This window comes from Eubalaena glacialis, chromosome 5 (genome assembly GCF_028564815.1).
Source record: "Eubalaena glacialis isolate mEubGla1 chromosome 5, mEubGla1.1.hap2.+ XY, whole genome shotgun sequence".
Taxonomy (NCBI): domain Eukaryota; kingdom Metazoa; phylum Chordata; class Mammalia; order Artiodactyla; family Balaenidae; genus Eubalaena; species Eubalaena glacialis.
The window spans coordinates 95,443,523-95,458,461 of NC_083720.1; the positions used below are offsets into that span (position 1 = coordinate 95,443,523).

The following is a 14,939-nucleotide window of genomic DNA, read 5'->3' on the forward strand; positions in this document are numbered from 1 at the left end:
TTTGATTAGGTTATGTTATGGCACAGTTTCCTCTATGATACGAAGATTATCCTGGGGAGATCAGATCGAATCAGTCCCTCAAAAGGGACTGGACTCTTTCTAAAGAAGGTGATTTGAAATATGAGAGGGACAGAAGGGATTTTCTGTTGCTGCCTTTGGAGATAGGTGGCCATATGGCTAGTAACTGTGGGTGACGTTTTGGAGCTGAGCACAGCCTCCGGCTGACAGTCAGCAAGGAGAGGCGGCTCTCACTCCTACAGCTGCAAGGAATGAATACTGCCGACCTGAATGAGACTGGAAGTGGAATTTCCTCCAGAGCTTCTCAGCCTGGCCAGTGCCTTGATTTCAGTGATAACGTGGGCAGAGAACCCAGCCATGCCATACCCAGAGTTGTGAGTTACAGAACCGAGAGCTGATGAATAGGTGTTTCCAGCCACCAAGTTTTTTGGTAATTTGTTGCATGGCAATAAGAAACTAAGACATACCCCACGTGTATGCAGGCAACCTCTGTTTCATCCTGATCGCTTTTCATCCAGGGCTGAGGTTAAGATGCAGTGCTATTTTATTTTCGGAAGGCTTGAGAATTTTGGCCAGGATTGTTTAGTAATATTTGCAGAGTGATATCAAATGGTAATTTGTATGTTTATTTCCTAAGAACGTATTTACCATGTCTTTGGTCATTGTTGCTATAGTCCCTCAATTGTCAGGTGCTAGAAATGAATTCCTGCACTCAAAGATGTTCTAAATCAGCCAGGCTGAGCAACTGAAGATGCTTTGGGAGGAGAAATCCCTGGTGCTTTTGTTTATGACTGCCACAGAGCTGGTTTGGATTTCTTTCTTCTTTCTCAGAGACTGCCATTATGTGGTCATTACAGTAACTGAAAGCCCCTTCCATTTTCAGAAAGGGACAGAAATAAATAATATCTTTCAAAAAGGAAGTGGCTAATTTATATCCGGTGATAGAAATGGTGGCAAAAGGAAGGAAGTGTCCCATCCATATTTCACTTTCTGCTGATGAATGCTTTCAGTGAATAGAGGTACATGAACTGAGACACAATATTTCTCAGATAGGAAGCACTAAGGAATTGATGTGTGAATATGAGGAGGAGAACCGTACATAAAAAGTTGAGGGCTTCCCTGGTGGCGCAGTGGTTGAGAATCTGCCTGCCAATGCAGGGGACACGGGTTCGAGCCCTGGTCTGGGAAGGTCCCACATGCCGCGGAGCAGCTAGGCCCGTGAGCCACAATTGCCGAGCCTGCGCGTCTGGAGCCTGTGCTCCGCAACAAGAGAGGCCGCGACAGTGAGAGGCCCGCGCACCGCGATGAAGAGTAGCCCCCACTTGCCGCAACTAGAGAAAGCCCTAGCACAGAAACGAAGACCCAACACAGCCATAAATAAATAAATAATTAATATTTATTAATAAATAAATAATTTAATTAATTAATTAAAAAACAACTTAGCTTTAAAAAAAAGTTGAGAACAAAGCTTCCAACTGATATGGGCCCCTTAATTATCTTTGACCTCCTATTCACCACTGTTTTGAGAAAGCTTGTCTGAAAGATCTGCTGCACTGTAAAGGCAGGGCAGAAGGCACAAAAAGGAGCCACACAGCTGTGAGGATTTGGGTGGTCTTCTCCCCTGCAAGATAGGTGATATGTTGGAGATGGCATTGGGTTATTTGGGGTCCCACTGGAAAGCTGAGGGTTTTGAAATGATTAGTGACTCTCCTCCGTGGTTTTTTCATTAGCTTTCCTTGGTGTTTGCTGAGTGAAGGGCTTCTCTCTGTCTTGGTGATGTTGAATGGTGTGAGAGAACAGCTGTAGCATGTGTTTCTAATCAGAATGTGCCTTTCTAAATACTTCTTGCCTATCTGTCAATCCCCCTCCGCCTCCCACCCGTCTTCCTCTGAGCCTGCAGAATTTGTGAGTCCCTGGAATGCACATGTGGGCCTTGTTATTCCCAAACATGAGACTTTCTGTTGGTCAGCACTTTGTAACATTAGGCCCTCACAGGCATTAGTCACTTTGACTCCACTAGAAAGACTGATCTTTGGAAATGTAAGAAAATGTCTTTTGCTGTTGTTGTTATTAATTCTTGGCATCCAGTTAGATTTAGCCTTTGAGAATTTACATGGACTTCTAGCAAAAAGCATTGTGTCTGTAAGAAAAAAAAGTGCTGCCACTTTTTACAATTTTAGGATTGTCACACTTGGTAGTTATTGGCTGCAAGACTCTTTTACTAATAAGCCAATACCTCCCCCATCCTGGCTATCCTTCCCCCACCTCCCCAGGATCCAGGGCTGTGGGCAGCAGCTGGGATTTTGTTCACTTCAGATACCCGATTCTGAGGACTGTTTTTAAACAGTGTATTTCCTAATTGTGAGAGATCTGATATCTAACCGGACAAAGGTGAGACTCTAATCCCAGACAAAGCAGCAAGATCTTGGAGGAAGTGTGGGCAGTGACTGCTTTCTGTGAGGGGAGGCTGTAGAGGAGACAGAAAGGAGCAGAAGCAGGGCCGTGTCCTCAGGCCTTTGGTGTCAGGCTTCACTCAGCAGCAACAGTGTGAATTTTCACCTTCCAGCTGGCCCAGGCGTAATGGAGGGCGGGGTGGACCAGGCACCAGGGCGCTGGGTGCTGCAGCTCTGTCTCTCCACGTGGCCCTGCGCGTGGGGAGGACCCATCAGCCGCTGGACCTGTCTCCTTATCCGAGAAAGATGAGGTTGGAAGATAACGATTTCTGTGAAACCTCACACTGGATACACATCTGGGTGAGGTGTAATAGGGGTGGTGTTAGGAAAAGAGGGACATTCAAGTCGTGGATTTCCAGGCTCGGAAGTAGAAATCAGCTGGTAGACTGGATGCACTTTTGTCAGTTAAGAGCGCTGGGTGGGCAAGTTTCAGCCAAAAAAGGGGTGATGGGTGGTTATTAACATCTGGGCACAGAGGAGAAAAATCTAACCTGAGACTGACAGGCTTCAGGAAACCTTCACCGTCTAATTCGGAGGGTAGCGGAGGGTTTTAAGATGATTAGCCAGTGGACTTTTTTCTTCTGCAAGAGGGCGGAGGACTATAAATTTATGCATGTTTTTAGCAATATGCATACGAATTGATGTTATTCTAGAGGCCACTAATACCTTGAAGTAGATATTGTTGCCATTTGACATAAGAAAATCGGAGGAAGGACAGATTTGAATGGAGAATGGGGGATAGGGTGCGTTCTATTGGAGATGTTGACTTAGGGGTGCCTGGACCATGGATGCCCAGGCACCCCTAAGCCTGGAGGCAGGCAGCTGGTTATAACCAGGGAGTTGTTAGCTTGGGGTTGTCATGGGCAGGGATGGGGTCATCCAAGCAAAAATGTGTCAAAAGAGCTGAGGAGAGAGAATTATGTTAATTCTTGCAACAGCTTGGTGAGCTAGTTTATTTTAAAGTTGACAAGACTGATACAGCCACTATGCAGAACAGTATGGAGGTTCCTTAAAAAACTAAAAATAGAGCCACCATATGATCCTGCAATCCCACTCCTGGGCATATGTCTGGAGAAAACCATAATTCGAAAAGATACATGCACCCCAATGGTCATTGCAGCACCGTTTACAATAGCCAAAACATGGAAGCAACCTAAATGTCCATCAACAGAGGAATGGATAAAGAAGATGTGGTATATATATACAATGGAATGTTACTCAGCCATAAAAAGAGAACGAAATAATGCCATTTGCAGCAACATGGATGGACCTAGACATTATCATACTAAGTGAAGTAAGCCAGACAGAGAAAGACAAATATCATATCATATTGCTTATATGTAGAATCTAAAACAAACAAACCAAACCAAGCCAAAAAAAAAAAAAGATACGAATAAACTTATTTACAAAATAGAAATAGACCCACAGACAGAGAAAACAAATTTATGGTTACCAAAGGGGAAAGGGTGGGGTGGAGGGACAAATTAGGAGTTTGGGATTAACATGTACACACTACTATATATAAAGTAGATAACCAACAAGGACCTACTGTATAGCACAGGGAACTGTACTCAATATTTTATAATCTATAAGGGAAAAGAATCCGAAAAAGAATATATATACATATATATAATTGAATCACTGTGCAGTACACCTGAAACTAACACAACATTGTAAATCAACTACAATTAAAAAAAAAAGTTGACAAAACTGAGGCTGAGAAGCTAAATGAGTTACCCCAGGTCATACAGCTAAACAATGGCAGAGTTGCCCCGAGTCTCCTGACTTAACGCGTCAAGTACCTTCTACTGTACTATTCTGCTTTTTTGCTTACTCTCATCGGTTTCTATGTAACTTCGTTCTGTTATTAGAAAAGAAATAAGTACACATATTTTATCTTACCACCCACCTATTAGCTGCAGTAAAATTGCAGGCTTAGCTACTTTGAAAAGATTTTTATTATTTATTATTGTTACTCACATTTCCTGATTTTTATTTATTTATTTATTTAAATTCAAGTTGAGACTGTCCTTTAATATAAAGTCACGAGTAAATTTCCTGTGGTCCTGACACAACTTTTTTTTGGAGTATAGTTGCTTTACAATGTTGTGTTAGTTTCTGCTGTACAACGAAGTGAATCAGCTACATGAATCAGGATATATACATATATTCCCCCCTCCCTTGGACCTCCGTCCCACCCCACTCCCCCAATCCCACCCATCTAGGTCATCACAGAGCACCGAGCTGAGCTCCCTTTGCTACAACTTTTAACAAGAAAAAATGTTGAAGTTTTGGTTTTCTTAGATTACATTGTCCGCGGGTAGTATGAAAGAATTCACCCTAACATATCAGCACAACTTATCTTACCGTTTCTGCGTCTTTTTATATTACGCAGATAACTGGCACCCCTTTCCCTCACTGTACAAAATCTGAATACAATCCATTTCCTGATTTTTAAAATCTCATTTTCTATTATAAAAGTGTGAGGTCTTTTTTTTTTTTGGTAATTAATTCAAATAGTACAGAAACATAACAAAGTAAAATTTCCCTATAATCCTACCATCCCCAAAGAAAACCCCTACACCATATTATTTTTGCAAGGATCTAGAAAAGCAAAATCTGTCCCTCTGCTGGGAGTCTTTTGGAGAAAGTTGGCTTAGAGATGGCACTTAATATTGGAGCAGTTACTTAATATTAATCAAGATCTTTCCTGGTTATTTGGTGGTGTTTCGAGAGTGGCTCCTGGGTTTGATAGTCAGAGCTGACATTCCTGGCTCTGTGACTTGGGGACTGGCCCCTGGGTGCCTTTTTTTTCTCAGTCCCAGCTTCCAGCTAGGCTGCACTCAAGCTCTTTCCTCATATGGTTTTCCTCCTAAGAGTTCTCTCTTCTTCCTGGCTCTTACTATTCTGCTGCTTGTGTGAGACGATTTCCTTGGGGGCTTTCTTGGCTCTGACCTTGGGATTTCATGGTATAGATGACAAGCAGAGTAGCAAATGTTGTCCAAGTCATTCTTAAAGAACTCAGTCCTCATTGGTAGTGAGATGCTTCAGATGTTTTATATTATGGAAGTGGCCCTAGCAATGCCTAGCCCTGAAAACATCCCAGTGCAGGCTTCGTAGTTGTGGTTTGGGTTGATACTTTGCATACCAGTGTTTTCCTTTTTGCATGAGAACTAAGGGCGTGTCCCATCTTCCCACCAACTTTTCTTTCTTTAAAAGAGAATATGAAACCAGTTGAATACTCTCTAGAATGTATTTAGATAAGTGTACGTATTTACAAAAATGAACAATCGGGCACTTGGGAAGAGCTTACTTCTTGGACAGTTTGTGAGGCTAGGATTTCTCCAAATACTGAGTAGTGGCTGGTGCTCAATCAGTGATTTTGTGTGAGGAAAAGCATGTTCTTCTCTTTGCCTGTCTCCAGCTGGCTGGCATCTGTACTACTGAAACAGAGCCTCAAAAAAAAGACTCTGTCTAAGATGATGAAGGGATATGTTCCGCTCCTCTTCTGTAAGTGGACATCTCCTTTATGGGAAAAGACAGAGAGTAAAGGGAGTATGCCCCATGGTTCCATCTCAGCTCTATTTTAAATTGGACATTCATTTTCTTAGGACTTGAGTCTTAATTACTTCTACCTCCTCCCATCAGGCAATGCTGGTCAAAAAGACTCTTTGTTTTCATCTGAATACATAAAACTTGCACATCAGTTGTACATAGGAGCTGTCTACTAAATTAATATCAAAAAATGCTGCAGACTAATACATGTTTTTATATCCTATAAGCTGGTGGATCTACTGCAAGAATGACTAGTTAATCACATGAGTTACAAGGTTGCATCGAATTCTGTACTTTGGATAGCTTGTGATTATACGTTTGGATTGCTTGATTAACATCTGTTTGTCCCACTAGACTATGTGTTCCATGAGTTAGCAATGCTTTGCTTTCTCACCATCATCTCCTTAGCATTTATCACAGTATCTGGCACGTGTTGGTGTTCAATAAATATTTGTTGAATGAATGAAAGCATGAAAAATTTGCTTTTCTTCTTGAAGAGATGATTAACTTACATAGAAGAATTTTCTACATTTTGTTTTGAGGCTGTAAATCCACTTTTCAAAAAATTTCTTGAAGACTGCAGATATAGCTGCAGAAAAAGATAGTTTTTAAGCAGGACAGTTGTAGGGAGTGGGTACGTAACTTTTGTTTTAAAACTAAGTCAAATTATTATAGTTAAGCAAGCAAAAATGAAAAGTTCACGTGGAAGACACGGAGGTACACACACAGATTTCTATTATGTTTGGAGTTAACCAGGGTAACTGACAGGAACTCCCTTTCAAGGGTCATGTAAAAACTGAGCCATCTTGGATCTGGCAATAGAAAATATACTGCCAAGAAGTTTTTGCCCTGTGTTGGCTTTCCTCAAGCAAAAATGACAGATTTAGATTTATGCATCTCTGATTTCTAAATGCAAGAAATCTTAGAATTAGCATTAGAACCAAAGACTTTGCTTAGAGGTCATTTGGTTAAATCTCATTTTACAGATGAGGAAACATAAGCCCGGGGATTAAGTGACTTGGATCAATGTAATTCATTCTCCATAAAATGAGGCTTTGAGAAGAGTGTAATTTCCAGCTCTGTAATACATAAAAGAAGTTACCTGTTAAACTAAAAAAAAATAATTTAAATTTTAAAGGGGCAGAATCTTTCTAAACTTAAATTGTAATGTCTGTCTTTAAAGGTAAAAAAATGAAATCTAATTGTTTTCAGCATAGGTGAAAACAGATATCACCTTGGTAACATGCTCTCCAGCTTCCGCTGACTGATAAGGGTCAGCAGCTGTAGACTACCTACTAACCACATCTACTGAAGCCTTCAGTTTTAAAAGGAAAGAACTGGGTTATCACTTTGAGTATGGTGAATAGAATCCATCTGTGCACAGCCAGTTTGTTAATTTCAGGAGGCTCTGGGCTGGACTAAAATAGAAGGAAGAGTGAAGATGAGGAATCCTTAATGGTTTCCAGCCGTGGAGGATGTGGAGGCCTGCAAACAGGAATGGAATTCTGTGGCTTTCCCCTCAGCCTTGTAAATGAGCTTCCTATTTAGGGTGGATTTTCTTTTCTTTTTTTTAATTTTTTTAAAAATTAATTTATTTATGGCTGCGTTGCGTCTTCGTTGCTGCGCGCGGGCTTTCTCTAGTTGCGGCGAGCAGGGGATACTCTTCGTTGGGGTATGCGGGCTTCTTATTGTGGTGGCTTCTCTTGCTGCGGAGCATGGGCTCTAGGCACATGGGCTTCAGTAGTTGTGGCACGTGGGCTTAGTTGCTCCGTGGCATGTGGGATCTTCCCGGACCAGGGCTCGAACCTGTGTCCCCTGCATTGGCAGGAGGATTCTTAACCACTGTGCCACCAGGGAAGCCCCAAGGGTGGATTTTCTTCACACTGGAGTCCCCATTCTCTCTTCCATGTTCTTTTTTTCCTCTTTGTTCCTCCGTGAGTGATTCTTCCTCCCTGGTTAGTCTGCGGGCTTTGCCCATCCACAGTTTCTCCCCGGGCTCCCAGCAGCAATAGGAGGGCACCTCATTTTAAAATGACAGCTGTCTCTTCCTCCCACCTAATTTAGGGAAAGGAAACACAGATTTCCTGAGGACCTATTAAATGCTGGCCCTCCCATACGTACCATTTCCTTAGTTCCTCCCAGCCACCCTGCCAAGTCCTCCATTTTTACTGATGGAGGACAAAAAGTAGGGATTCAAACCCATGGCTGTCTGACTCCAAGCCTTTTTCCATCCTACTTGTGGTTAAGCAAGATTTGGAATTGTGGAACATATTTTAAAGCAGCACTCAGAATGTAGGTGTTGGCACACATTCTTATATAATTTGTTTTATAATTATTTCCATAATGAAGTCAGCTAGACAGCTTCTGAAAAACTTGTCGATTATAATCTTCAAAGTACATATTCATAATAAAGTGACCCTTTGTGTATAGATAACATTTATCTGGAAGGCTTCTGCAAGCTGGACTTCTTTTCCCTGGTAGATTTGGAGAGCTCCAGCCTTCTTGAAAGATGCCCCCCTGACTTTCCCTAGCCAAAAGCTACCTGTTTCCCCTTTGTCATCCCACAGTTAAAGTGATGGTATTTATCACTTTTATCCTTAATAGTATTACATTTACTTGTGTCCTGTCTCTACTGCTACATTGTAAACCTCTGAAGGGCAGGAAGAGTGTTTATCAATGAATAACAAAAGTAACGTATTTTTGCTCCCTTAGCGCTTTAGGTTTTTTTTGAATGAACAAATAAATAATTGTGTTCATGTCAAGATGATCTGGAAGGAAAAAAACGAGACTGTCAAGTTAAAGACTGGTTATTTTATTTTATACTATAGAATTTAGTCATTGCCCATTTCAAGATGGAGTGGGCCTAGAAATCATCCAAGTACAACCCCTCCCTAGATAGATTAGCAAATGGAGGACTAAATCAATTAAGGTCTTATAGTTACTTACTTAGAGGCTCCAAGGTGGCACTTGCATCTCAAAAATGGTCCAAACTAAGCCTTTTATTATTGGCTTCATGTGCATAGATGCAAAAATCAAAAATGGTCCAAACTAAACCTTTTATTATTGGCTTCATGTGCCATAGATGCAAAAATCAAAGTCTCAGCATTGCCAGGACCAGTGAAAATATACTTAGAGCTACTTGGCCAATTTTAATTCTCAACTTCCACCTCTTATGGTTGCCAAAGAATTATCATTTTAGAGAACATTTTTTTCTTTCTAGTTTAATATATTGGATTTCAGTAGCAGCGACAATTACTGTATTGTCTGGGGCTGCCTAGGAACTTAGATCATCATGTGGTAACAGTGACTAAGTGTGAGGACTCTGGACTCTGGCACCTGACCTCCTGGGTCCACATTTCAGCTTCTCACCTTATTGGCTGTGTGACCTTGGGCAAGTTACTAAACTTCTGGGCCTCTGTTTTCTCATCTGTCAGTTGAGATTAGGTAACAATAGTAATTACCTCATAGAATTGTTAAGATAAACTAATTCATTCATGTTTAGGGCTTTTCTGGAACCTTGGTCCATAAATGTTAGTTAGCTGTTATGATGATGATGGTGGAATACCAAATAGCTCGAGCTACTGTTATCCAATTATTATTTTCCTTTTATTGGTAGGGGGAATGTTTACTGAAATTCTCCCTGAGATTTCATAGTAAAGACAAGCCTGGAGATAAAATTTCTGTGGGATCTGGAAGGTTTGGATATGTAAACACTGGCTGTAAGGTCCTTCCAGATAGAGGAAATAGCATGAGTAAAGTCTGATGATGAGAACCCTGGGGTTTCCTCCCAGGAACTGTAAGTAATTCCATTTAACTGCAGTGGAAGGTGCCCCCTGGGAGGAGTGGGAATAGAGATTTGAGTTTAGCCCATGGAGGCTCCTGAGATGGCAGGGCAAGTTTGGACTGAGGGCCTTTGAGTACCAAGATCCCTTTGGCAGCAAGGTAGAGCGAGGGAAGCTTAGAGGGAGTGGGATCGAGGCAAGGTGACAGTTGGAAGGCTGTTGAATTAGTAAGAATAAAGAGGAGGAGGATGTGACATTGATAACACTTTGGAATTGATGCAGGCAAGTGGGTTTCAGGTACAGATAAATGCCATTAACAGAAACAGGGAACCCTGGAGTAGGGGTGGGTTTGCAATAGAAGAAGATGATTTCAAGTTTCTTGAAGAACAATTTGAGGGACAGAAAGGACAACCCGGGAGAACTGCCCCTTTGGTAGAAATTCAGAACTGGAATGCAGACAGAGTTCAGTACTTAGAAAATTCTGAGAGTCGTTGCTAGGTGTGTGATAGCGGTAAAGACGTGAGAATATCTGAGATTCCCTGAGATCACCCCTGTAGACTCAAGAGCCCCGCACACATTCTTCGGATAGAGACATCTAAGGCATGAAGCCATAAGCGTGGTGCCATGAAGTGCCGGGGTGTAGGAGTTCATTTTAGCTGCTGTGTGTGAGATAGAGCTCCGCTCACACATCCTGCAGTGCTTTCAGTTTTAAGCCTGTTCATGAACCAAAGGAGGAACTTCCTATTTCCACTTTCCCCATCACTCACCAATGGGCAATAGCCCAGTAAAGGATTCCTTTGCTGCTGGGCAGAGAAATAGGCTCAGATTATGGAATTTTTAAATGGCATTATAAAATTGATATATTTTATATGACAAAGAAGAGAGAGACTCTGAAGACATAAATTTAAATTAAAAAAAAAAATTTCAAGACCCAACTGTTTTATAACCCTTCATTTTGTATGTGGTTTTCAGCGGGTATAAAAATACTCAGTGGGTATGTGGGTGGTTTCTCATGTTTTGGAAATGGTGAGAATATGAGATGCTCAGCACTGGGTTCTGGGATGAGAGCTATAATTACTAACTCTGATTCTTTCCCAGGATTGGCTCCTGGGTGGATATCTGAACCTAAAAACCCAACAGCAGTCCAGAATCCAGAGCAATAAACCACTCTCCCCCCTCCCCCCAGAAATTAAAAGAATTATTGTGGCAAAGAGGAGAGGGAGGGCAGGACGATGCTTCTAACTTGCCTCGTCCCCTTTCGTGCTGCTCGCTGACTGTTCAAGGCCGTGGAGCATCAGGAAAGAGGCTGGTGTGATGGCTTCTCCTCGCTGGCTATGCAGCAGCCCCTGTGCAGCCGTGATGGAAAGAGTTCTAAATATAACCCAGACTCCTTTCAAATCTTCCTCCCCCAGTCTTGGCAGGTGTGGTAAACACCCTAAAAATACCTGCTGTCTGAAGCTTTGAGGTCTTTGGAGAGGAAGGGGCAGGTGGTAGCCCGGGGGCCAGCCCTGGGGTGCTGTCAGGAGGCCTTGCCAAGCTAGCAGGGCTGCTCTCCAAGCTGTTTGGTGCACTGTCGGCCAGACCATCCTGCTCAAGGATAAGAGCCCACTCTTGAGTCTCATAGTCACTGCTGGCAGGTTTCAAGGAGACTATTCATAGACTAGACATCTGTTCTCTGTCCCGTTGACCTCAAACCTGCAGCTGCCACCGTGGTGTTCAGGCAGTGTCGTGGCTTCCAGTCTTGTTTCACAGAATCAGAATTGTAGAGCTAGCGAGACCCTCAGATATTATATTGTTCATAAAACATTCCATTAAAATCACAACATTTATGGAGTTACATTTCCCTGCCTCTATAGTGTCTTTAGGGATTCGGAAATGGAGTCTCAGTCTTTGATTATTAAAAGACCTCACTCTCCTCGTTGTGTAACACACATAGGAGGATAACGAAAACCAGTCTTTTAAAAATAGTAACCAGATGATCCTGTGCAAGGCTTTTTCTTCTTTATTAAAAAATGGACATTTGAGGCTCATTTTCTCACCCAAAATTTAGTATCTCGAGTGTAAAGCTCATTGGCAACATAGCCAGACACCAGGAGTCTCATTTTCAGGAAGGCTTTCAAGATCTAGTTTCTGGAATCCCATACCATAACTGTGGTGTTTAATTGAAAGACCATAGCTGACCTCTGTTTTCCTGGGAAAGAAAGGTTTCACAGATGATCTCCAGTGCCCACGGAATGCATTCAAAGTTGTGGAGGCAGTCAGCACCATCTAATGAAAGAGCATAAATCATCCAGCTTTTAAATGTATGTTAACTACCTTAGTCCCAGTCTCCTTCAGGAGACTCTTTGAGAAGGTGCGGGGAGTGCAGAACCCGTGCTGGGAGCTGTGTGAGGGAGAGCAAAGTAGCCCCAAGAAGCCCGTCCAGATGATGGAGGAGAAGGAACCAAGTCCTGTGCCACACCATTTTCAATATGTTCATCATGGCAGTTACAGAATTTCCATAATTGTAACGGGTATGCATCCTCCACTGTGAGCTTCTCAGAGCTCCTTCCTGTATCTGGAAGAGTGTCATTTATTTTTTGCCTCTGGGCTGAAAGTAAATTGAAGGGTTTTCTTGAGTGCTGGAAGCTGTCAAAATGGTTGAATTTTTTAATGTCACTTAATGCATGTCTGAATCAGCCACCGCTAGAAGCTTACTTCCCCTGGACCAGTGCACCTGTAACCGGACCTGAGCTGTCTGGGAGGGAGATTGGTGTACTTAGGGACTCAGTGTGATTTTGTGGAAAGAGTGTGGCTCTGGAGTTGGTAGCTTCAGTTGTGTAGAAGCCAGGGACGGGGTGGGCACAGAGGGGTCGCCTTTTTCCATGCGTGTCAAGAAGAGAGGATGGGAGAGGGAGGGGTACCCAGGTGGCACTGTCATGGGTTATCAAATGTTTCCCTTCTGAAATTCCAGAATGAAGAGCTTCGAAACTTGTCTCTTTCTGGCCATGTTGGATTTGACAGTCTCCCCGACCAGCTGGTCAACAAGTCGACTTCTCAAGGATTCTGTTTCAACATCCTGTGTGTTGGTAAGTGACTCATCCCTTGCTGCTGAGGAAGGAATCTGACTCTTAGGTGTTGGCAAGTGACTGTCAGAGGGGCACGTTTCAGGAAATAAGGGGAATGATATTTTTTACTCTTTCATTATCACTAAAGCAGGGCAATGATACCCACTCATGTATGTCACACAAAGATCGAGACTTGTATTTAGGTAGGATGCTTTGTAGGCTTTGTGATGTTACTCAAAATGTTATTTTTATTTGTGTCACATTGTCAAGCAGTGATCAGTTTAATATTGCTATTGAACCACTTATTTAAATTTTTTGTGGGGGGAGGGACTTAGACCCTAGCTAGACTATAGGAAGTTGAAAGAAGGACCTGAGATGCACATACATAGGAAGATCATTCAAAAACATTTTAAGAATTTGTTTCCAGGGTCTTTGACTATGGTGCAATAGTAATCTCCACTGAAGTCTTTTTAAAGATATGCTGTCTACAGTAAGTAAAATCTGAAACTACTTTAACCACTTTGATAAACTTAGAATATTTAAAATTTTTGCTTTTAGAGCAAAAGACAATTTAAAATTCTATTTTATATTTGACATACATTTTCTGCCTGAATTAATAAATTAACCTTTTGTCCTTAAATTGGAATCTGAAATTGACCTCAGTTTATTCCTGGTAGATAAATGGAAAAGGCCAAAGAGGTACAACTTACATATTTGCATCCTCAGGATGTGTTATTCATATCCTTTAGATGTTATGCATTGACCTAGGCCTCTGGCCTTGGTATTTTTCTTCTTCTTTAGCCATATCTTTCTTAAACTAAGACAAGGAAGGTAGGAAAGGAGGTGGAGAAAAAGAGGAACATAGGAATAGAAATCTCCTGTTGGTTTGAAGCAGACGTGTCCCTGGAACAGATGACGGCCTTTCCTTCACCCTCCCTGTCACTCTTGATGAAGGACCAGGCTAAACAGCAGTGAAGTGGCTCGGGCTGCATTGTTTTGTTGCCATTGTCCTCTGGGCACAGACTTCAAGACAAATTAAAAGGAATTCTGTATGTAGCCGATATGTGTTCTCTGTGTATCCTCCCCTGACGTTTGGCAGGATGTCCTGACTTCTCTTGTCTAAGTAAAATGAAGTGACTTTAGAAAAGAAAGATGTGCATTCAATGTAAGTTAGTTGTTGGGGGGATTGCCAGGTATTTTCCTTTCTGAAAATTCTTCGAGAGGAGCATATTGAACGTGGCCCCTGCATTGGGCATTCGCTAGTAGAAAGCCGCCACTGACTTGCACACCAGATGGCTCGCTGTCTGGCATTATGTCTCAAGCACTGGGGAGAGAATGACTGGAGAGAAACATGACCAGAGCCGCCAGCTCTCCTGCTTTCCCCTTTTCCCCACTTGAAGCCGATTAAAATTCAGCAGGGGAACCCCTGGAATGGCAGCTCTCAGAGTGGCATAAATGAGTCGTCTTTTCTCTTCTGCTAAATGCTCATTGCAGAGCAGGACAATTCTTCATTAGCATAGCAATTTGTTGACAATTTGTTGATTTTCTATTGAAAAGTGTGCTAAATTGTAGGCCAGTTACTATTCTGGCTTCTCTTCTCCGTCTCCCCCAGCCCTGTCTTCAAAATCAGTTTCAAGAATCTATGTGAGAGCTATGGCCCAGCCCCTGCAAGTAGGATAAAGCCTTCCAGTGGGACTGGGCTGGAAGGACCTGGTTTGACCGGGTGTGTGGTGTGCAAGGGGGAGTGTTGGCTCGTTGGCTGGCCCTTGTGTTATAGCACAATTATGGTGCTAGTTGGAATTCCTCACAAGCCACATCCTTGCTGTGCTGTTGGATTTGTAAAGCAGCTGCTATTCTGACTCTCCTGGGTGGCTGATAATCCCTATGATTCTTAGGTTTTTATTCTTGTTCCATTCTTAACCATGTTGAAAATTAGTTTTTCAAGTTATTTAAAATAATGCATATTTATGTTAAAAAATTATAAAATGTCCCCCCTTCTCTCCTACCCTCATTTCCATTCCACAGAGAAAAAACACTGTGGAATCCTAGGAACTTTCTAAACTTTTCTGTACTTGGAAATTATT

At 42.2% G+C, this 14,939-nt stretch overlaps 1 protein-coding gene across 3 annotated transcripts in view; it reads left to right on the forward strand.

Annotated features, from left to right (window-relative positions):
• SEPTIN11 (septin 11) overlaps positions 1-14,939 on the forward strand; it is a 90,270-nt gene that overhangs the window by 31,965 nt on the left and 43,366 nt on the right. For all 3 annotated transcript variants that reach the window (XM_061192388.1, XM_061192386.1, XM_061192385.1), the window contains exon 2: positions 12,762-12,876. In XM_061192388.1, coding sequence (XP_061048371.1) covers positions 12,762-12,876 — 115 coding nt within the window. The remainder of the gene's footprint in view (positions 1-12,761; positions 12,877-14,939) is intronic.